Source organism: Pantherophis guttatus, chromosome 1 (assembly GCF_059756535.1).
Source record: "Pantherophis guttatus breed Tessera chromosome 1, ASM5975653v1, whole genome shotgun sequence".
Taxonomy (NCBI): domain Eukaryota; kingdom Metazoa; phylum Chordata; class Lepidosauria; order Squamata; family Colubridae; genus Pantherophis; species Pantherophis guttatus.
Window position 1 is genome coordinate 119,885,208 of NC_142063.1, and position 24,739 is coordinate 119,909,946.

General features: G+C 41.1%; 1 protein-coding gene across 5 annotated transcripts in view; it reads right to left on the reverse strand.

The window, feature by feature from the left end:
• Positions 1–235: 235 nt before the first annotated feature.
• Positions 236–24,739, reverse strand: part of CATIP (ciliogenesis associated TTC17 interacting protein) — a 35,728-nt gene continuing 11,224 nt past the window's right edge. The window contains exons 1-12 of one of the 5 annotated variants that reach the window (XM_087881669.1): positions 23,896–23,974; positions 23,473–23,560; positions 23,070–23,192; positions 21,119–21,283; positions 18,408–18,608; positions 15,476–15,531; positions 11,033–11,119; positions 9,258–9,428; positions 8,107–8,231; positions 4,555–4,631; positions 4,204–4,292; positions 236–486 (exon numbers count right to left, since the gene is read on the reverse strand). In XM_087881669.1, coding sequence (XP_087737795.1) covers positions 274–486; positions 4,204–4,292; positions 4,555–4,631; positions 8,107–8,231; positions 9,258–9,428; positions 11,033–11,119; positions 15,476–15,531; positions 18,408–18,608; positions 21,119–21,215 — 1,116 coding nt within the window. In that variant the 5' untranslated portion in view covers positions 21,216–21,283; positions 23,070–23,192; positions 23,473–23,560; positions 23,896–23,974 and the 3' untranslated portion in view covers positions 236–273. Of the gene's footprint in view, positions 487–4,203; positions 4,293–4,554; positions 4,632–8,106; positions 8,232–9,257; positions 9,429–11,032; positions 11,120–15,475; positions 15,532–18,407; positions 18,609–21,118; positions 21,284–23,069; positions 23,193–23,472; positions 23,561–23,895; positions 24,010–24,739 lie in introns of those variants that run through there. The other 4 variants (XM_034421589.3, XM_087881671.1, XM_087881668.1 and 1 more) reach the window with 4 other exon arrangements.

Below are 24,739 nucleotides of genomic sequence, written 5' to 3' on the forward strand. Positions count from 1 at the left end.
TACCCATCATTTTTTATTAAACTGCAATACAATACAGTACAATACTATAATCTCTATCTCCCCATATGCACTCTCTGTAATTCAGCAGTTTTTAATGGCAGACATTCCAAACATCATTTGAGAAAGGGGATGACCAAAATGGAGTCTCCAGTATTTGTGGTAAAAGGGGAGCCATGCAACTCTCTAAAAGAGGCACTCCCACAGCTTCAAGAAATAGCTCTACCAAAGTCCCAAATTATTCCCTGGATCTTTATTATTTTTATCAGAGTCATTTTAGACATAGCTGCGAAAGGGGCTGGGCTTGTCAGATGACCGAAATGATCTGCATGGCGGTTGTTGGGAAGAAAAGGGAGCAAAGAATTCAGCGGCAAAGGTGACCACATCATCGGGCTTGCGAAGGAGAAGCAGTTGCAAGAAATCTGCCAGCAAGGTGTTGAGTTCTGGATGGCGACGCACGTAGGTAGCATGGCTTGCTTGTAGCTCTTCCTGTGAAAAGCAAACCAGCCCATTCTGTCTATAGTTCATCAATGGCAGTAAATGAGGATCAAAATAAGATTGTAATATGCCCCCTACCCCTGCAATGCCATTTTAAAAAACTCTCCTGCCCTAAGAAATGTATAGCCTCATCAGCTATGTGTTTTGGTATGAGCCATAATCGCCAATTGTTGGCTATGCTACTAGCAATTGCATTCAAAACATCTCAGGTTACTTAATGTCTCTGGAGATTCTCAGTCATCCAGGTCATGTCCCAAAGGTGCTTTTTCAAGAGGCAACTGGACTTTCTGGTTTTTCTTTGAAGACAGTTCACGTCTCATCCAAGCTTCTTCAGCTCTGTCTGGATGGTGGTGAATGGAAAGATTTATACTCCTTGCAGACAGCTGGTCATTTGCAGCCTTTTAACAAGTCATTAAGGCCATCTGGAGATTTATCTGTGTCATCAGGGTCACCTGAGTGGTGCAAATGGGTGTGGCGCCTTCTTGGAACTGTTGAAAGTCTACAACAGTCTACAACACAGTTCTTTGTCACAATCCTGAAATCCACAAAGCATTTCAGGTTGCTTGTTTTATCTTCAACATAGGAATGAACATTAGATGGTCTTGTCTATTTCTTGTGTTTTTATTCCATTGGCATTTTGGTCATACAGCCACACCACTGTCAGCCCTATGATGCTCGCTAGGACTTCCTCCAGGACTAGATTATGTATTAACTGGAGATTTGTGATTCTGGATGCCAAAGTAAATTCATTTAAAATCAATGGCATTTGTTAGTTATGAAAGTCCCATTGATTTCATGACAATGAAGTATAATTAATTTATTCTACATTCAACTACTGTAGCTCTTTAGCATTACCTCCAGATCAAGGCATCACACCTTGACATTTTTATTCACTACAAGTTTCAAACAAGTCAGACTTCCATTTACTAAATAAGCCAATTATGAAATAGTTATCTATAAACATCGACCCCTTCAATGCTGGGCAAAAATCAGGAAGTATCATAGGGAAAAGACTCCATCTCTCTCCATCTCTCTCGTTATTCTTATCTCTACAGCATTTGTTTTTAAGTATAAAAATGTTGTAAAATTTAGAAGTGATTGCACCCTGCCACACTGGGGAATATAAGTACTTCAGGTTTGAATTGTTGGGTTGTTGCAGCGTTGTTTTCTGAACTTACTTTGATTCTTGCAGACTTTTGTGACCAGGCTAGAAACATCATCAGTTCATGTAGGAGTACAGTTTGACGGTTGTTTGTATGATAAATTGTCTTGGGGCATTGTTTCTTCCTTGTTTTTTCTTGTCTGGGGATTAATAGGTGTGTGATGGGAGGAGGTGTATTTGAGTCTTTCTTTGACCTTTGGTTGCTTCCTTTCCTGAATAATTTGCAGATAATGCTTATCTCAATGTGCCTGTTAATGGATGATTCATCAGAGCCATGGCCCTAGGAATACTCTTGCATTTTTGGAACAGATTTAGTTTAGCATGTCTGCAATTTTACAATTGCTATTGTGGTTTTTACAGTCTTTCTGCGGCATGTTGTAAATGACTCCTGCTTTGTGTTCAATGGCTGTTGGTTTTGCTTAGGATAGTTCGGCTGTATTTTGTTGGTTTATGGACTACCATGATGCCTAGAGGTTGTAGCAGTTTGCTGATTGTTTCAGGGAAGTTTTTGACATATAGTAGTTATCTTATTAATAGGTTGTGCAGCTTTGTGTAATTGTTGGTTGTATGGTTAAGATATTTTTTGTTGAAGTTGCTTAGCAACAGCAATAGCACTTAGACTTATATACCCCTTTACAATGCTTTACAGCCCTCTCTAAGTGGTTTGCAGAGTCAGCATATTGCCCCCAACAATCTGGGTCCTCATTTTACCCACCTCAGAAGGATGGAAGGCTGAGTCAACCTTAAGCCTAGGGAGAGTTGAATTGCCAAATTGGAGGCAGCCTGCAATATTGCATTCTAACCACTGCGCCACCATGGCTCATCTATTGCATTGTAACATGGAATAGAATAGAATAACAGAGTTGGAAGGGACTTTGTAGGTCATTTAGTCCAACCCCCTGCTCAAGCAGGAGACCCTATACCAGGGCTATCAAACTCGCGGGCCAAATGCATCACGTGCTGGCCATGCCCACGTCCGCTTTAGTGAAAGGGGGAAAAAAAGTCACAATATGTCATGTGATGCCGCCATGACGACGCAGGTTTGACACCCCTGCCCTATACCATTTCTGACAGATGGCTGTCCACTCTCTTCTTGAAAGTCTCCAGTGATGAAACTCCCACAAGGGCAAACTTCCACTATTCTCATTGTCAGAACATTTCTCCTTATTTCTAGGTTGAATCTCTCCTTGATCAGTTTCTATCTATTATTCCTTGTCTGGCCTAAAGACATGTATAGGTAGTCTATTTCAGGTTTTTGGAATTCTAGGTTATTGCAGTATATCATGCCTCTAGCAATTCTTACCCAGCTTCTTTTCTGTGCCATTGGGTTGTTGCTGGGATAGTTCAGTGAACCTGACTGTTGTTTTATGACACACCAATAGCCAAACACATAACTGGAGTCATTTAAAGCATATAATGCAAGGTCTGTGAAAATTACTGTGGGCCAAAGAGGAAGAAAACTGAAAGAATGCATTCACAAATATCTTCTAGAAGTCAGAAGACATGGTGAAAAACTCCTTAATTTCACAACATGCTGACAAGTTCAACCAGAAATTCAATTGGTGAACTATAGACTTGTAAGCCAGATGTAAAAATGCAAGAGAATTCTTAAAGACACAGCAGTCTCACAAGTCAGCTATTAACAGACATTTCTTTATTTATCAGATTTTTATCCTGCCTTCATTACTTTATAAGTAACTCAAGGCTGAAAACATACATCATACTCTTATATCCCCCCAAACAGAAACTCCATGAAGTGAGTTGGGCTAAGAGAAAATGACTAGACCGAAATGACCCAGCTGACTTTCACAGTAACACTCATGGAATGTCTGCAGGAAGTGAAACAAGCTTCGAGGGCACCAAGAAATCAATGACCAGACACTGCTCAGAGATTTTATGTTATTACAGGTTGTCCTCGACTTACCACCGTTTGTTTAATGACCATTTGAAGTTACGACGATCTGAAAAAAGTGACTTATGACTGTTTTTCACACTTTCAACTGTTGTAGCATTCTCATGGTCACATGATCAAAATTAAGATGATTGGCAACTGTTTCATGTTTATGACGGTTGCAGTGTCCCGGGGTCATAAGATCACCTTTTGCAATCTTCTGACAAGCAAAGTCAATGGGGAAGCCAGATTCACTTAACAACCATGTTACTAACAACATCTGCAGCGATTCACTTAACAATTGTGGCAAGAAAGGTTGTAAAATGGGGCAAAGCTCACTGAACTGTTTTGCTTAGCAACAGAAATTTTAGGCTCAATTGTGATTGTAAATTGAGAGTTACCTTTAGATTATGCGGAAGTAAAATGAGTTAATTATCCCATGAACTTAGAAGTTGCCATATTACGAGCCATACTTTAGATGTTACCCGTATTTTCCCAAAAATAAGACCGGGTCTTATATTAATTTTTGCTCCAAAAGAAGCATTTAGGTCTTATATTATGAGCATCCTGAAAAATCATGCTAGGGTTTATTTTCCAGTTACGTCTTATTTTCAGGGAAACACGGTACTCTGCCCTTAATCCCCGAACAATTCACCTTTCTGTCTAAGAACTTGGAATATAATTCAGCATCCTCTTCCCAGTCTAAGGGGACTTTTTCAAAGACAGGACGAGGGTCTGGTTCATCTGGAAAAAGGATAAGAAGTATTCAGGATATAAAGGAATGCAGGATATATAGACAGTGTGCAGCAGAACATATTGTAGTACAAATTTGAAATTTTCTTGTTTTTAAAGAGAAGGTGTTCCTGTTGTTTTCCTGAGACAGATGATCTACTCCAACAGTTGTCCATTTCAGACAAAAAGAACACCTCAGTCAGCAGCAATCCCAGTCCAATGCTGGCAACAATTCCTATTTGCAACACAGGGAGAATGCCTGTGAGGATATTACCTATGTCAATCAAAATGGGCATCTGCAGGATCACCATGGTGGCCGGAGATCCAACTTGTACACGGCGAGATAAATGCCTGGATGGAGGAAGATGGAAGGGAAACAAATTAATGGGAGTTTCTGCATTTGTTTGTGGGACTGAGAGAGAGAGGCAGTAGCCAATGGCAGAGCTGGGCTAAGAACCAAATTGTGATATATTGAATTGCAGCAGATCAAAGTAATTTATGATTCCCAATTATCAACATCTGAAGTAATAAGAGAACTTATGTTCTAACTTACAACACCACTGAAAAGAACAAACCTTTGGATTACAAGGAAGGATGGAATGTCCCAGGTTAGGACTAAAACCATATATGACTTCCATAGGTTCACTGTGAAATGTGGATGGTTTATTATTGGCATGCATGCTTGCCAAATTCCTTTGGCTTTAAATATAGTGAATTCAGGTGAAGTCATAAATCAAATTAAATTTGTTCTCTAGTAATTGATCTACTGACGTATTTTTCGGTACAAAAATTACAAAGCTTCCCTTTTATTTCACTTACCCAGGTTGCCAAGTCTTTAAATTACCAAGCAAGGACTAACCCAGAACCTGCTTATGAAGCTGACATTTAGCAAACATGGCAAGCCAAACCCAGACACTTTATGACAGCAGGCTGTATAAACCCCAAATGCTTGCTATAAATGATCATGTTTGGCTATTGGTGTGCCACAAAACAATCTCCATCATGTGGAAAGAAAGAAAGAAAGAAAGAAAGAAAGAAAGAAAGAAAGAAAGAAAGAAAGAAAGAAAAGAGGTAGCTAGTGAGTGTCTTGTTCTATTCCTCGAAAACATTTCCTCAGTTTACTAAAATTACTGCTTTCTATCCCTAAAACCATGATGGCGAACCTATGGCACAAATGCCACAGGTGGCACGCGAAGTCATATCTGTGGGCACGTGAGTGTTGCCCTAAGTCAGCTCCAGTTCGCATGCATGCACCAGCCAGCTGATTTTCGGGCCTTCTGGGCCACCAGAAATCGGGAAAGGGGCTGTTTCCAGCATCCAGAGGGCCTCCGGGGGTGTGGGGAAAGCCGTTTTTGCTCTCCCCAGGCTCCAAGAAAGCCTTTGGAGCCTGGGGAGGGCGAGAAATGGGTCTACCCAGCCCACCGGGCCATCACGTGCCAAAAGCGGGGGGAGCATGGGGGGGGTTTGCACACATATGCACGGGGAGGTCGGGGCGCATTGACTTATGGGTGTGAGCACGCGCATGCACGAACCCCCCAAACTCCCCCCGCTTTTGGCACGTGACAGCAAAAAGGTTAGCCATCACTGCCCTAAAACATGGGAATGGACAGTTTGCCTTGTGGGAAGTATGAACTCAATGGCACTGAACTCTTCAACACTTCATGACTTACTGACCACAAGAGGGCAGTGGAGTATAGAGTGTTAAGGATTTACTCTGCGTAATTTCTCTAGTACCTTGTGTGATCTTTGTCTAACAAATTGCCAGGCTCTGATCTACTTCTTCCCATTTTCTTCCCAAGCTCTTATAGTGTTTTGACTATCCTCCAGTAGGATGTAGAGGGCTAGACTTTGTCTATTTCTACCACATAATTTCTGGTAAATAAATCTTATTCCTATAATACAATAGTTATTAGACCTGCTCCGCTAATCATTATTCATACCAGATTCCCACACTCAGGAATGCTGTTTTTCTCTCATACCCAGACAGAATGCATCTCCCAACAAGACAAAAGCCCAAAGGAAAAAATGGCTAGATGTAGCTTTAGTCTCTTTAGTATACATGCTGCTTGCTGAAAGCTGTCAACCCAGACTATCTTACTCAAAGAATTATAGAAGATTTAGGGCAGATACACAATATTCAAAAATCAGCCTTTAGATTGAAAAACATCCCAAACTGCAAAAATACTGCAGATAAGCTGTGAATTATCTGGATGTTGTCAGATTGTAAATCTACTCTCCCTAATCATTGGATATGTAAGCAGAGACTGACTGGATGTAGAAAACATCTAGAGGGCCATATGTTATCCTTGGAGTATTTAGAGAAATATTCTTTAAAAGCTTCTAAGAATGGCAAAAGGAAGAGAAGGAGAGACTCAAGTGTGGGGTGTCAGAAAATACTTTGGAAAGTATTGCCCTTGGAAGTAAAAGTGGGATCCTACCTATTAGCAGTCTGTAACATATCCTGTAAAGTAGTTAAGACCATCATGTTAGAAATGGCATTTGGGGGTTGACACCGTAGGATTATTTGATAACTGAACAGCCAAGTATTTGGTTGACTGTTTACATGCCCAATTTTGATGCCCAACTGGTCTAATTTTTAACTTTGCCAGCTCCTTAAGAGTTATTTTGATCTAGGTAGTATAAAATATACATAATAAATAAAAGATTACTATGCATCAACTCAAGCCATTTTTTAATTGGAAAAAGAAGCTTGAGTTAATTGGTAGTATTTGAAAAATTGTAAATGCTTCAAAGAAAACCAAGCTTCAACAGCAGGAGAGATCATGGGCCTTACCAACTAAGTAGCAATAGCAAAGGCTAAATATACTGAATATACGGAGGAAAAGACTGATGGCCACATTGAATGCAGGAAAAGTCTGAACAGGAATGGCTACATGTAGTCCTCGATAACCACAGTTGAGCTCAAAATTTCCATTGCTACGGAAGTCAGTTGTGCCCCATTTTATTATCATTTTTGCCGTGGTTGCTAAGCGAATCACTACAGCTGTTAAGTAAAACATGCGGTTGTTAAGAGACTCTGGCATATCCCACTGACTTTGCTCATCAGAAGTTTCCTAAGAAGTTTGCAAATGACAATCCTACAACCTCAGGAGCCTGCAACAATCGTAAATACATGCCGTTTGTCAAGCATCCCAAATTTGATCACACGACTGTGGGGATGTTGCAATGGTCGTAAGCAGGGGTGAAATGTAAAATTTGTTACTACCGGTTCTGTGGGTGTGGCTTGGTGGGTGGGTGGGGTAATGTGACTGGGTGGGCGTGCCCAACTTTTTTTTTTTTTTTTAACTTTTCAAAGCATTTTTTTTAGTGCTTTGAAAAGTCTCTGCTGATCAGGCAACTCAGCTGGGAGTTGCCAGAGACTTTTCAAAGCATTTTTTTACCACCTTTTCGGCCAAGAGGTTGAAGAAACAAATTCTTTGAAAAGCCTCTGACGATCCCAGCTGAGCCGTGTGATCATCAGAGGCTTTTTTTTTTTTTTTACTTTTAAAAGCATTTTTTCGTTGAAAGAGGTTGTAGAAAAAATGCTTTTAAAAGTAAAAAAAAAAAAAGCCTCTGATGATCGTGTGGCTCAGCTGGGCGTGGTGGTGGTGGGGGCGCAGGGATTTTTGCTACCGGTTCTCCGAACCACCCGCCGCCATCGCTACCGGATTGGGAGATCTGGTCCGAACTGGGAGCATTTCACCCCTGGTCGTAAGTGTGAAAAGTGGTCATCATTAATTTTTTTTTCAGAGCTGTTGTAATTTTGAACAGTCTTTAAATGAATGGTTGTAAATTAGGGACTACCTGTATATCAGAGCTTCCTTACCCGTCTGGTAAAAAGTAGAATTGCCAATTCAGTGGGGGAGCTTCTACGGCATGTACAGTCCTTTCAATCACAAACACATCCACGTCTTCTTTTTTCACTTTCTGCTTCTGGAAGCCGAGGTTATTCTAGAAAGAGATTGGCAGAAATGGCAGAGAGAGAGAGATGCACAAGGATGGCTGTTCAGACCATGTCTTAGTTGCTCCAGTGAATAAGCAGTTGATTTCAACATTTCATCCCCTTATTGCACTTTAGTCTGGACAGCTGGTAATCTTTCTTCCCTGGGCTTAAATATTCTAGAGACATTCAGGGTTTATTTTAGGTAAACGGAAACTCTGGGTGGAGGTATCTGGACTTTATTTTTATCCACCAACATCAACACAGGCTACATCTTTATTCCTTGCTCTTTTATCCTCTGCCTCAACATAGATAGTCCTCAACTTAACAACAGTTTGTTTAGTGACCAAAGTTACAACATCACTGAGAAAAGTGACTTTTTTTCGCACATGACCATTGCAGCATCCCCCTTGGTCACATGTGATCAAAATTCAGATTTTTGGCCACTGACTCATATTTATGACAGTTGCCGTGTCCTGGGATCATGTGATCATCTTTTGCGACCCTTTGACAAGCAAAGTCAATGGGTAAACTGGGCTCACTTAACAACCGTGTCACTAATCTAGCAATTGCAATGATTCGCTTAACAACTGTGGCAAGAAAGGTCATAAAATGGGGCAAAACTCACTTATTACAAATGTCTCACTTAGCGACATAAATTTTGGGCTCAATTGTGATTGTAGATTAAGGGCTTCCTGTACTTCTTTTTTTTTTGTTACCAATTATAAATACATAGGAAGAAAAGGATAAGTCAAAGTAGAGCAAGAGAGCAACAAGAAACTGCTTTATAATGAGGGACACTTTAAGTCCATATAACTTTCTACTGTCTTAAACTGATTGGTGGTCATTTGATAGAGATTCAGGCAAATTTCCCCAGTTTTTATCCAGAGATGCCAGGGATAACATTGGCACCTTTTGTGAGAAAAACATATGCTCTACTATTCATCTACTGTATAGTTCTTTTCCAAGACAGAATTCCCACTATATTTCTGGCTATCCAGCAGTTCCATTGTAATATACCCACAACCTGAGCTTACATAGGTAGAGGTACAGATGTGCTGGTCAGAGTCAAATGAGAGGAAAGTAGCATTTTGTGGTAAGGACTGCCTCCTGGCCATCACCCGTAGTATCAAGAAGTTGGCAGATTCTGAGACGAGGCCCTCAAGTTGTGCACATCTGTAAGAGAATGTGCTGACGTTGATCTCTTCCTGAGGGAGACAGAAAAGGCTAGACATCCTTCACAAAAGCTCAGTCAACAACCAGAACAGCAGGCCGCCTTGAAGAAAAATGTTTGGGGTTTATAGAAGGCACACCCAAGACAAAGCTACCATTTTTGGGCAAGAAAGAGGAAGAGGAGTACGAGGTCATAATTCTCCTTCCCTCTTCACACCAACTGATTTAAGACTAGGAGTTTTAGTGTTCTCATTTCCGATAAAAGCAATCTGTTTATGATCATCTGACGTTAAATTTACATGCTCCCTTCCAAGCACATCCCTATTTATGTCCCCCAAACCTTCCGAATTAGTTTCAAGTTGGCTTGTAGCCATTCTCCCCCATGCCTCAGAAAATAAGGAATGCCATATAAGACAGTATTTCCTTCAACTGGCCAAGAGGACAGTGGAAGGAATGACGTCCAAGCAGGACTTCCCACCCTCATGCCATTTCTTTTTCACACTGGGTGTTTATCTCCAGAAGTTCAAGAAAGAAACAAGAATAGCCTGACTATCAGTATTTGATTTGTGCCATATGAGCTTCCCATGCATTTCTTTTTAATGAAAAGGAGCCTTTAAAAATGAAATTGGATAGGGCAGCAAGCTTGCAAGCCCCAAGAAAAATGTGCATAGGCGCATATTTGCTCAAGGCCACTCTGAGAATAAGTGCTAGAGAGATGCTTAATGAGAATGTGCTCCGAAGACCCTTCAGCAAATTTGGCAGTATTGGGGATAGTCACCTGGTATCAAGCACTGGGGAAATCAGGAGATCCAGGCAGTTCAAAGGAGTATAAAGATTTATTACAAACTTAAGCTCTCTACAAGAATCTGAACTACTAAAAGTCAAGGCAAATTAGCAGGGTTAACAATAGAAAGGAATTCAAGGTGGGTTGGACTTAGATCTCTCGTGGGCATGCAGGGACTCATGACTGATGATACGTTTGACCCCTCCCTCAGGCTCAGCCTGGTCATCTCCTACACCTGGATGAAAATAGTCTGGCTGGCAATACTTATGTTGTCCTGAGGAGAATTGGAAGGGAGATTATATAGTCCAACACTTCAGGAGTTCACTACTGCAGTAACATGGAAGCAAAGGTGAAGCACAGATACAGAAGGGTAATAATACTATTTGTCACTCTGCCCAGGATGCAAAGTGCTTTTGCAGTCTATAGCACCAAGGTTTCTCCACCTGTGCCACTACATTAGCTTTCATAAGGCAGTTAAATGGCGAGATTAACTAGGACAGCCTTCCCTAGTCTATCTTACTGGGGTTAATTAGTTTCGATTTAACAGGATTCATAGCAACAAGTTAGGCAGGTTTTATAGGCTGGCGAAACTCTCACAGATGTTTGGAGTTTTCAGCCTGGCTGGATGTGTGTGGGGATCTTGATGTAACTGAAGGGTGATAGGCTGATGGAAGATGGGTTAGTCTCTGTCTTGAGATCTAGGTAAAGCTATAGGTATTATAATCATCTAACTCATATGAACTGTGAGGAGGAGGAGAATTGGGCTAATATTCCAGGCACAGCTCATTTTACTCACATTTCTTTGGCACAGCTCATTTTACTCACATTTCTTTAGGCACAGCTCATTTTACTCACATCTTTTTCCACTATAGTTTTGGTCAGATAAAGCTGGCCATGCCGCTTCACCACTTTGGTCCTGGTTTCCACTGGATGATCTCTAAGCTGCAGGAAAAGCAAAAAGGAAAAGGAAAAGGTAGCCCAGTTATGCCAGGATTGGCCTCAACTACACAGGCACTTGCTTTCCTGAAAAGGTGGAAGCTTCACAACTAGTTGAGGTTTGAGTTAACCGTCCCTTATATGAGCTTCCCAAAAGCCTTTCTTACTTACTTGTTATATCTTGCCTTTCCACCAGAACCTCAAGGTGACACAGCAGAACACTCCTTTCTATTTTCTCCCTGACCGTGAGAACAGCCTTTGAGAGGTCAGTTGTCCGTGAACACATATCAAATTCCTCTTTAAAGCCACTATTATGTCTTTTGATAACGACTCCATTATTTGGAAGGAAAGGTCATCCTTCTCTATTTTAATACCTATAATTTTTCTTCATTAGATGTCTCTAATTTTATTGTTCTAACAGAAGCTTCTCCTGGTATACTTTTTCCATGCCATGCATGTTTTTGTACCCTTGGATCATGTCCTTCCCTCAAGCTGCCTTTCTATCCCAGAGCTATAATTGCACTCAACAATGAACTAAAGGGCCACCATCAGTGAGCTGCTGGACAGCATTACGTGGTCTGTTGTGTGGATATTTGGGTGGTTTAGGGGTGGGGAATTTGTGGTGGGTGGGGGTGTGTTTGGGGATTGTTATGTGTGTTGGACCTGGTCTTTGGGTGTTAAGTGAATTTCGTTGCATGGGTATACTGTGTATACACGTACAATGACAATAAAGTTGTTGTTATTATGACAGTATACACAGCAAACGACCATGCTGGATTTCGTATCCCAAATCACTAGTCGAACACTTCCCAAGCGTTTAGGACTGCGTGATGTATTGGCGGATTATGCGAGCAGATCCCAGTAAGGTGGCCTTCTGCAGCTGACCAATGGTGATCTTGTCAGCGCCAATTGTTTTTAAGTGCTTGCTGAGTACCACTGGAACCACCTGCACTGGTTTATGCCAGTTTCTGCAGCATTATTATTATTATTATTATTATTATTATTATTATTATTATTATTATTATTATTATTATTATTTAATCTTTAGTGAGATTCACAGCCTTTGAGGCTGGTTAATAGCTCAGGAGCTCGAGTCCTAACCAAGGACCTAGGAACTGTTAAGGTATCGTCGGAGGATGTAAGCTGTTCCGAGTAAGGTGGTTTTTTGTAGAGTCAAAATGTTCAAGTCCGGAAAATTTAGAATTTCTAAATAGCGGGGTAGCCCTTTGGGTATTGCTCCAAGGGCTCCAATTACAATCGGGACAACACACGATTTCTTTTTCCACAGTCGCTCAACTTCAATTTGCAAGTCCCGGTACTTTGTGATTTTTTCTTGCTACTTATCTTCAATCCGTGCATCACTAGGTATTGCAATGTCAATGAACCATACTTTCTTCTTTTCAACTATTGTTATGTCAGGTGTGGACCAAGTGCCTGTCAGTCTGAATCCTAAAGTCCCACAAGATCTTGACTTTCTCATTCTCTAAAACTTTCTCAACCTGATGTTCCCAGTGGGTTTTTGCTGTACTCAAATCCAAACTTCTGGCACAATTTCCAATGAATGATCTTAGCAACACGGTCATGGCATTGTAGGTAGTCAGTTTGTGAAATTTTGCTGCACCCACTGATCAGGTGGTCGACTGTCTCATCTTTCTCATTGCAGAGGCGGCATTTGCTGTTGGTGGTAACATGTTGAATTTTTGCCTTCATGCAGTTTGTGGCTAGGGCTGATGATGATGATGATGATGATGATGATTACTATTACTATTATTATTTCAAAACAAAAGAATCCCAAACATTTACAGTAACTTTTTCCTTGTGCAGAAAATGCTCATGGACCCCAATCATTTTGACGCCCACTTTTAAATGTTTTTCTTGCTCTATTATGGCAACTAGAACAGTACATGATATTTCAGTTGTAGATGTAGCACAAATCTAATGATCTCTGTTGTTACATTGGTCCATTTCCGAGCTGCTGCAGAGTTGATCTCATCACTGAGCAATCTACTCCAATTTCAAACTTTTTCCTGATTAGCTACAGATACTCCAAACTTCATCAGTGTATATGTGAAGTGCGTCCCAATGTATAAGTGTATATTTATGATTAAATTGTATTTTTAATTGAATTGCATTTGCAGTTTGGTTGTCAATTCTCTCAGTTTAAATATCTCTCTCTTGAATCTTTCAGGATCACTTTCTGATTTTCCCACTCTAGTAGTTTAGTAGAAACTACACAGACTTAGCTATCTCATTGCTTACTCTTGAATCGAAATCATTTGAGAGCAAATTTATAAAACTTTATAAAACCCTAGTAAGACCACACCTGGAATACTGCAACCAATTTTGGTCACCATACTATAAAAAAAGATGTTGAGAATTTGTGAAAAGTTCAGAGAAAAGCAACTATGATGATCAAATGCCTGGAGACTAAAACATATGAAGAACAGCTGCAGGATTTGGGTCTGGCTAGTCTAAATAAAAGAAGAATCAGGGGTGACATGATAGCAGTATTCCGGTATTTGAGAGGCTGCCACAAAGAAGAGGGGGTGAAATTATTCTCCAAAGCTCCAGAGGGCAGGACAAGAAACAATGATTGGAAACTAATCAAAGAGAGAAGCAACCTGGAATTGAGGAGAAACTTCCTAACAGTGAGGACAATTAACCTCACCAATGGAACAGTTTGCTTTCAGAAATCGTGGCGCTCCATCACTGGAGGTTTTTAAGAAGAGATTAGACCAGTGATGGCGAACCTTTTAGACACCAAGTGCCCAAACTGCGTGTGTGTGCATGTCCAAACAGAAAGATGCGTGCCAGCACGCAGACATGCACGAATGCATGCATGGACATGCGTGAACACACACATGCGTGGTATGTGCGCAGGCATGTGTGCACACATATGCAGCAGAGACCCGAAGACCAGCTGGCCGGCGGAAGGCAGGACATCCCAACACCGGCAGCACGGCAAGAGGTAAGATCTTTTCCTTTCATAAGCTTCTGTTTCATTGTTTGCAGAGAAACAGAAGCTCAAGAAAGAAACGCCATGGAGATCTGACCTGGGGCGATGGCATGCGTGCCTGCAGAAAGAGCTCTGCGTGCCACTTGTGGCACGTGTGCCATAGGTTCGCCATCACGGGTATAGGTTCTCCTGCTTGATCAGGGGGCTGGACTAGAAGACCTCCAAGGTCCCTTCCAGCTCTATTCTATTCTTCTAAATTCAAATTAAAAAGCTTGTTAATAAACTGCCCTTTTATTGTTACTCATGATTTTTTTTTAACTAACTAACAAACCATACAGGACAAGTCATCTTTTCCCATGATTTTGCTGTTTAATCATGAAACTATGATGAGGAACTTTTGTGAAAGGCTTTTTTTTTTTTAAAGTGTTGATTGGGTTATCTCTAGCCATGTGCCTGCTGACACTCTAAAACAGCTCTAAGGGAATTGCTTCTGCAAAACTCCTAATTTTTTACTGCCATCTAATGTTTTGCATTAGTTTTGCAACCCAGATCTGGTGGCCCTCTTCTTGTCCCTTGTATTTCAATACAAGACTTTAAAAAATGGGTTAAAAAGATGGTAAAGATGTCCCTGCAGGTTTTTACTCCATTAGTTGTAGCCGACTTTAGAGGGCGGTGTTCATTTCTGTTTCTTTAAACTATTGAGCCAGCATTGTCCAAAGATGTTTCCAAAGATGTGGTCATGAAACTAGCATGACATCATGCCACAACACAGAGCGTGTAGCAAAACAAGGAATACTATTAATGCTGTTACTTCTCCACCAAAATGGTATTTATTTATCTACTTCAGGGCTGTCAAACTCCCAGCCCGCGGGCCGGATGCGTCACGTGTTGGCCACGCCCACTCGGTTTGGCGAAGGGGGAAAAAGTCCCGATAAGTCATGTGACAATGACGTGAGTTTGACACCCCTGATTTACATGCTCTCCAACTGCTAGGTTGGCAGGAGCTGAGGCAAATGATGGGAACATCATGTGGTGGTAGGACTCAAACGGCAGGAGCATAGACCTTCTCCGACGTATTTTATGTTGCAGCCTCTTTAATACAAGACAGAGGTTGAAGGGATCTGGACCCATCCTCTCATCCATCTTTTTCTGAAAAGCAACCAGCATTTTTTGCTACTGAAATTTACCAGGTAGCTGTTCTCCTACTCCACCCAATGACCTTTCCCATTTAACTTTGCTACACCTTCTACCTGCCAACTTGTTTCTGAGCTTTTAAAAGGGGTTGTTTGTTTTTTTTGCACATTTTAGCACTTTGGGGAAGGCTGCCGATGTTCCAGCACTGCCAGATCCCTACTAGATAACGAAGCCAACAGTGAGGGGGAAAGCAAAATACATTAGTTACTCACCCTCATACTTTCCTGAATACGCTGCTCCAAAATCTCCAGTTTCTTTGATACGTATCCTGATAGAAAAAAAAGGGCATTTGTAGGAAATCACGGCAATGACACAACTGTTTTATTTCCTTTCGGGCAGCTTTCCCCAATGTAATGGTTTATTTATGTGTTCATTTATGATTCTGAATGGCCACATTGGTTCAGATAATGGGAATTTTAGTCTGGAGAATATTAGGTTAGAGACAACTGTTGTGGGATATCTTGGCACGTTGGTGCTGCATGGAAATTTCTTCTGATTATTGGAAATGTTTCATCTTTCACCAGCGGGTTATGAGTCTGTCTGTAATCTTCTGTTCTGGTGTGAACTGCTTGTAATAACATCTTAGCCCAACAAAGTCTTATTTGTGCAGGAATGAAACTTAGTTTTCCACATTCCTTGTCCTGTCCTATTGACTTTCCAATTAGAAAAGCATCTAAATTGAGATACTTGGGGAAAAGAAGAATCTCAAAATGCTAGCTTTGTACTCTTGCTTTTATCATTGGTAAAAGTATTGTTTCTATAATTGCCTAAATCCGAAAGGCAAGATGGGACATCAGCAAAGAATGGCTGATGAAGTCTTTTCAGATATGGATGTATTTGCGAATAATATTTTGGTTTTTTTAAATTTATTTAGAAAATGTCACTGCAATAATAAAAAATATTTTAACCACATTCTGTTAATCAGAAAGGAATAGGAAATAATTAAAGAAATGATATCTGCAAGGAGTAACACATCACACAAAATGTGCAGACCACTAATGAATGCAATTCTAAACTTATCTTTTTTTAATTATACCTGAAAGTCCCATGAAATTTAGTACTAGCAGCTTCTAGTATCTATTGTACAGATATTTACTTGGTTTTTATTTGTATCCTACAGTATTTATATTCCATGGTAAAGCAGTTAATACCAAAAAGCATACAAGAAAATTTGATGGGACTTATTTCTAAATAAATCTGGTAGGAGCCAGCCAATTAAGGCAGGAATTAAAATGTTTTAATTGGACTAGTAAAATATTAAAAGTATAAGTAGTGCAGTAGCTCACTGCAGAAGACTTATGTTCCAGATGCATAAAGGAACCCTATGCAATCTTAGATCAAGTATCGGGATCAGAATACGGGAGAAGAATATCAAACTGAATCATTCTAACTACCATCGTTATCTCTCTGTTTCTGAAATCCCCATGTCACCAATTTTAAAAACAGAAGCCTGCATTCAGGCCTGGGTACAGCACGGAAACAGCATTGGTCGCGTTGGTTGATGATCTCTGGAGGGCTCGGGACAGGGATTGCTCCTCTGTTCTGGTCCTATTAGATCTCTCAGCGGCTTTTGATACCATCGACCATGGTATCATGCTGCACCAGCTGGAGGGATTGGGGGTGGGAAACACCATGTTGCGGTGGTTCTCCTCCTATCTCTCCGACCGGTCGCAGTCTGTGTTGGCAGGGGGGCAGCGGTCGACCTCGAGGCGCCTTGTTTGTGGGGTGCCACAAGGGTCGGTCCTCTCGCCACTCCTGTTCAACATTTATGTGAAGCCGCTGGGTGAGATCATCCGTGGATTTGGGGTGTGATGCCATCTGTACGCTGATGACACTCAGCTGTACATCTCCACCCCAAACCACCCCAATGATGCCCTTGAGGTGATGTCCCAGTGTCTGGAGGCCGTGCGGGTCTGGATGGGGAGGAACAGGCTTCGACTCAACCCTTCCAAGACCGAGTGGCTGTGGATGCTGGCATCCCGATATAGCCAGCTGGCGCCATCGCTGGCTATTGGGGGTGAGTCAGTGACCCCCACAGAGAGGGTTCGCAACTTGGGCGTCCTCCTGGACACATGGCTGTCTTTAGAAGAGCATATGATGGCCGTGGCCAGGGGGGCTTTTTATCAGGTTCGCCTGATACGCCAGTTGCGCCCCTTTCTGAGTCGGGATTCCTTATGCACAGTCACTCATGCTCTCGTCACTTCTCGCCTGGACTACGCTAAAGCTCTCTACATGGGGCTCCCCTTGAGGAGCACCCGGGGGCTCCAACTGGTCCAGAATGCGGCCGTGCGGGTGATCACGGGAGCGACATGTCGCTCCCATATAACACCTCTCCTGCGCGAGCTGCACTGGCTCCCGGTGGTCTTCCGGGTACGCTTCAAGGTGTTGGTTCTCACCTTTAAAGCGCTCCATGGCTTAGGGCCAGGGTATTTACGAGACCGCCTGCTGCTACCGATAACCTCCCACCGGCCAATGCGCTCTCACAGAGAGGGCCTCCCCAGGGTGCCGTCGGTCAAGCAATGTCGGCTGGCGGCCCCCAGGGGGAGGGCCTTCTCTGTGGGAGCACCCGCCCTCTGGAACGAGCTACCTCCCGGAATACGGCTGATTCCGGATCTCCGCACTTTCCGTAAGGCCCTGAAGACGTTTTTATTTCAGCAAGCCGGCCTGGCCTGAATAGATTTTAGGGGTTTTTAATTGTATTGCTAGGGGTTTTAAATTGGGGCGGACGTTTAATTTAATTTATTTTTAATTATTTTAACTTTTATATTGCATGTTATTTTAATTCTCGGCTGTTCACCGCCCTGAGTCCCTTCGGGGAGAAGGGCAGGATATAAATTTAATAAATAAATAAATAAAATTTAGGCATAGCAATGTGTTTAGACTTTCTCTTCTCCCTTATCACCCTCATTATGTTAATTTGTGCTAAGGTGTGACTTATGGCTTCAAGTCAGCGTTGGCAAGATTTCAGAAGTGGTGTGCCGCTACATCCTTCCTAGGGCTGGGAAAGAGTGACTGGCTCGAAGTCACCTAGCTGGCGTCATCCCAAGGTGGGACTAGAATTCACAGTCTCCTGATTTCTAATTTGGTGCCTTACCCACTAGCTAGACCAAATTGGCTTATGTTGAATTAGTGCACTGCATTTACCTGTAAGGGAGATTTTGCAAGTTACCCCATCGATGGTCCCTTTGCTGTTTGCAAGGACCAGGAAACAGTCTTCTTCTTGCCATCCATCCAACGAATAGCAGGCCCACTTCACCGAGATGGAAAATGTTCCTATAGTTTCTCCAGACTCTGAAATAGCCACGAGTGATTCTTCAAAAAGGCAGGGCTGAATTTCTTTTTTTTCTGAGAAATGAGATGTAGCAATTTCATCCTCAGAAAGACAGGAAGAAAATTTTACTTACTCTCACACGGATAAACTGGGATGGCCCAGTTGGGTTAGAACCTCTCTTTAGCACTTTCTTGTCCTGGTTTCATTCTCAATTTACCCATGTAGGGTATCTCTGTGTTAAAGCAAATTGGGGGGGGGGGAGAAAGAATGCAACCCACTTTTTGCTTCCTTCCTTTTTGTCTACAGATCAGATGAGGTCTTAACTTCAAATAACCCTCTCTTCTCAGAACTCGGGGAATTGAATTACACAATAACAACTATGTGTAAAAACTGTGCTTAAAGCATATTAAGTCTGCTTAGTGTCATGGAAACACTAACATCTGGCCATCTTTTATGGAACTAGACAGCTCATAAGTTATGTAAGTTATGCAAATAATTTAAGTCTCTTGTCTTTCAACCAGCATTTGGACCACAAATGTCTCACAACAGCTCTTATTCAGGAGAGTATTTTCAACAGACTTTTCTGTTCAAAGACAGAGTTGTCTCAAGGAGCCAATGAAAAACAGGAATTGTTAAGTAAAGCATGGATTGATGGCAAAACACAAGTTTGGAAAACTATTAGATCAACAATCTGGGCTGAGAAGAGGAAGTTGAATATGCCTGGAATCTGGATGGGAAGGAACCAACTCAACCTTGGTAAAATGGAGTGATTTGGGATTTTTGACTCCCAAGTTGCAGTGACATGCCATCTTTGACTCTGGATGGGGTGGCATTCCCCTGGACAGAGCCAGTGCCCAATTTGGGGGTCTTCTTAGACTCATAGCTAATGCTCAAGGAGTAGGTGGCAGCTGTGGCTAGGGAGGCCTTCCCATATATTTATCTTGTGCATCAATTGTGCCATTTCCTAGATTGGGAGGCCTTGATCACACCACTCCTGCCTTGATCGCTTCCTATTTGCAGTGAGCTCTACGTGAGGCTGCCTTTGAAAACGATCCAGAAACTACAACTGGTGCAGAATGCAGTGAATTGTGCAGTGTTGGGTACTGTTGGTTACTTCTAGGTTCACCCATTTTACACTCCAGCTGCTCAAGCTACACTGGATTTCAGTCCCCTTCCAGATGCAATTCAAGGTGTTGGTTATTACCTTTAGAAGCATATGGCATAGGTTATCTGTAGGACACCCTCTGTCTCTCCCACCAGAATAGGTAGAATAGGCACACTCTAGGTCCCTGACCAAAAGCATTATGGGTTCTTGGAATCCTACCTTATGGAACACCCTCTCCCTGAAGACCTGACAATCCCCCCTCTTTTTAATCTTCTGGGGAGCACTCAGAACCTGGCTGTTCCCATAGGCCATGGGTGTCAAACTCACTGTATCACGTTGTCATCACGTGACGTTATCACGATGGAAGAAAATGTGGTTGCAGCACCAGATTTTTCTGGGTTTTTTTTCTTTTTGGGTTTCATTGTAGTTGTAATTGTACATGTGGCTTTTGTTGTTGAGTGTAAGCCTCTTAAAGCTTGGTTTTAAGATGGGTAGCTGTACTAATGTTTTAAATAAAATTAATTAAATTAATGTGGATTGCCAGTTGGAGACTGGAGTGTTAACATTGGTAAAACCATGCTCCTTGCTAATTGAAAACATTCCTTAGCTGTTTTGAATGAAGGGCCAAATTAGACTAGCCTGGTCTCAAAGATCTCATGTCTTAATAGGCTTTTGGGTGAAAGAATTCCCTCCTGTAACTACAGTTGGAGGAGAAGGTAAATACCTCTCTTCTTGTGTATTTTGGTCCTGATATAAATCTCTTGCTTTGCTGCATCTATTATGATTTTGAAAACCCAGATTTCATAATACTGCATTCTGGGCATCCTTCAGCTGTGTTAGGATTACAATTTCCGGGCCAATAGGGTTAATTCTCATCATAGCTATGAATTATGGGAATTGTAGCTCCAGCAGAACTAGAAAGTTTCTGGTGTGAACAAATCTGGTTTAAGCACCCTACCTACAGTTCTCCAAGATATCTATTTTGTAAAATTCAGCATAGCAAAATATTCATGTCAACTATAGTTTTTGCTTAAAAGACAATTCTGAAATAAACAAAGCAAGGGTACAGGTAGTCCTCGACTTACGACCACAATTGAGCCCAACATTTCTGTTGTGAGACATTTGTTAAGTGACTTTTGTCCCATTTTATGACCTTTCTTGCCACAGTTGTTAAGTTAATTCGCTGCAGTTGTTCAGTTAGCCACACATTTGTTAATTGAATCTGGCTTCCCCATTGACTTTGCTTGTCAGAAGGTCGCAAAAGGGGATCACATAATCCTGGAACACTGCAACCGTCATAAATGTGAGTCGGATGCCAAGCATCTGAATTTTGATCATGTGAACGCAGGGATGTCACAATGGTTTTAAGTTTGAAAAAATGGTCATTTTTCAGTGTCGTTGTAACTTTGAATAGTCACTAAATGAACTGTTGTAAGTCAAGGACTAACTGTGTATGTCATACATTAAAGGGCCACTCACCAATGAGTGAAAGGAAACTCACTGCTTCCTTGCTGGCAGCTGGGATTCTTTCTGTTAGTTCAGCTTCTTCTGGCCCTTCTGATGACTTTTTTTGCATGTTGGAGAAATGAGTGTTTTGAGACCTGGAACTGATGGAAGGATGCACTTTTCAGGAACGGCAATGCTCTGAAAAGAGGAGGTGGGTTTTGTTAGTAGTGGCAAATTGTAATAATACTCTTTATCCAAGTACTAAGATTCCTAAGCAGTAATATTGTAACTTGGGTTGGTTGCAATTATAGTCACATGCTGTGTGAGGAAGTGGGATAATTCAGTTTACTCTATTTCTGCGTGCAAAAGTCCTTTTATAAAAATCATTATTGCTGTTGAGATGATATAGGCTTATATCCTGAAGGCAGGGGTAACTGAGACTGCATGAATACAACTTATGGAACAAAAGGTGACATGGATAAGATCGTATTGTGATATTATACAGAATTTTGTTTCAAATAAGACTTTAGATCTGATTTTCCCCACATCTTTTTCACAAGGTTGCTATATTCTGGCAATACAAATCCAGACAAAATGTGTCCATTATGCTATTAGTTTGTGGTTGCACAATTGAGATAAAATTCTTGGCCAAGTGTGCATCCTGAAATTTCATATTTTCTGTGTATGCTTGCATACATATGTGTAGACAGACAGACAGACTCAGAAACCCTAGTCACAGTCACCAATTAAATAAAATGAATACCAGAAAAGTTGATTACCGTATTTTTTGGAGTATAAGACGCACTCCTCCCCACCAAAAGAGGGTGAAAACGTGGGTGTATCTTATTCACTGAATGTAGCCCTATCCACCCGCCGGCCCCTGCCCTTTGGTCTCTGCCTCCCAGCAATTTGCAAACAGCCCATTTCAAGTTTCAGCTTCAGCACAGCCGGATTAGCACAAGCAGCTGATTGTCAATTGGCTCGGCCTCCCGACCATCAGCTGTTTCAGGCTGCAGGGATTGCCATTGCCTATTGCGGCTCTCTGCACCGCTGTTTGGGAGGCAGATTTTTTTTTTCTTGTGCTAATTAGGCTGTGCTGAAAATGAAACTAAACAGGCTGTTTACTGCAAGGAGGCAAATTGCTGGGAGGCAGAGGCAGATTTTTTCTTCTTGTTTTCCTCCCCAAAAAAGGTAGGTGTCTTATAGTCCGGAGCATCTTATACTCTGAAAAATATGATACTTAGAAGGTGGTTAGATAGGCAGATTAGATAATTGGCAGAGAGACAGACAATTGAGATTTGGCATTATGTAGAGTGATAACAAACAACAGAAGAACACAAGGCAGAATATACATATTTTTTCTCTTTGTGCTTACTTCTCCCCATCTAACAATTATGAAAATCTAAATTGTGTGTGTTATGTGTAAAAGAAAGCCTTTGAAGATTTTTGACTCCTGCTGACTGCCTGGATTAATCCCTGCAGTGTTCTTGGCATTATTTTCAGAAGTAGGTTGCCCTTGCCTTCTTCCTGGGAGTGAGTGATCAGCCCAAGGTCACTCAGTTGGCTTTCATGACTAAGAATGGACTAGAACTCCCAATCTCCCGGTATCTAGCCTGTCAGCTTAATGACTACATCACACTGGGTCTCCAGTCTAGATGGAGTAAATCCAGAAATTCAGAAAACATTATTCACACCATTTTAATCATGTTATATAATGAATGAACATTACACTTTTTTAGACCTTCCTATAAGAGTTTGGCAGACTCCCCCATGAACATTTAAGAATGCTCAATATATCCACATTACAAATTTTAACAGCCACTGCCTCACCATAGGGAATTCTGAAAATGGAAGGCTTTCTTCCAAATTTTTCAAAAAGCTCCCATTATCAGAATTATTTGAAAAAAAATAATAATCTGGCAGTTAAACCAGCCTAAAAACCCCAATGATGGCTTTCTATCTTTAGTCCCTTGATATTACCTACTTTTGTCTCCATCCCACAGACACAAGATTACATCATGACTGTCCATGAAGAACTCTGGAGAAAATATGACGATAGAGGACTATCTATACATAGAATTGGGATTCTGGAAAAATGGTAGGAGCCCTGTGAAATGCCCAAACTGAGACTCAACAAACACAACACTTAAATCCATACAAGAAACCACAAAACAATGCAGAACAAAACAAAACAAAACAAAACAAAACACAAAACAGGCCAACTGAGAAATGGGGTCATAGCCATTAACCATTTAAAAAAAGGTATGAGAATAGTAAAGTCTGAAATATTTTATGGTATAAATAACTCAAAATGACATAAGAGGCAAGGAGAGTGCACATTAATCAAGCATCCCATCCCATCAACCTGCATAGAAAACAGGCCAAACCTGGGTCCAATCCAGAGATAATTCTAGGAGTGAAATGAATCCAGGGAGAAGAATTAAGAAGCTGTGATCACTTTAAAACTGGTGGTTCCTGGTGGACAAAGAGATGGAAGAGTTACCATCAATCAGAAATTGTTTCATAATACACAGCAAGTGCCAGCTTGATAACAGGTTTAATAATGAACATGTGAATTCAGGGGTACAGAAAGAATAGCTCCAAAATTCAGATGTTTCCTGTCCTGTGCATATCCTTGCAGTTCTTGTTCTCACCTGTTACAGTCAACAACTGCGGTCCCCGTGTGATGGAAGACCACACAAATCTTTTAAATAAATAAATAAATAAATAATTTACAACACCCATTATATCTCTTCCCCAAAAGGGAATGAAAGAAATGAGGAAAAACTACCCCGCTGCAAGCAAATCACCTTCTCTCATATGCGTTTTCTTTCTTTTTTACAAAGAGGTTGCAATGCATGTACTGGTTTCTATAGCAACACTCCTCTCTCTCTCTCTCTCCCTCCCTCTCTCTCCCCCACCCTCTCTTAAAGAAACATACCTTGTTAAGAGTTGACAATATTGACCACATCTTTTCATAAAAGGGTAAATAAAGCTAAATCTCTGAGAACAGGAATATACATTTTGGCAGGCACACTATTGAGAATACCAAAAGTGTACTTTAATTTTTCTTACTTTGCTTACTTCTTACTTATCTTTCAGAACAAACAATCAAGACACATCTCTGCAATTGGTTCCTTGTTTAATTTTCAAGAGATCTAATTTAGAAACAATAAAATAAGAAAGAACAGCAGCTTGGATGCAAACCAAAAAATCTGGCTGACATTGTTTTATGTTTGAAGCAAAATGCTATCAAAACCAAATAATATTTTTAGAAGACTTATTTGTAAATAAGCTCAAAGTTACTAAAGGGAGGGCAGGTGGATATGACACATTTATGAAACAGAGTTGGCATGAATGCAGCTATTAATAGACTGGTCCATGAATTATGGTGAACCATGGTTTAACTGTAGTTTATAAAGCTACTATTGGTTGAATTCACAATCTAAGTGCAACGCAAGACCTACTGTTAAGAGATGTTACCTTAGCCACCTTCTTTCTCTTCTCATCTGATTCCAGAGTTGTTTCTAATTGTCAGCATTTTGAGTCCTGATTATATCAAGCTATTATTTTAATAATGGTTTGTTGAATAAACTAGGTTACTAAGATATAGAATGTATATCTATATATTCCAAGTTAAATTAAAATGTATGC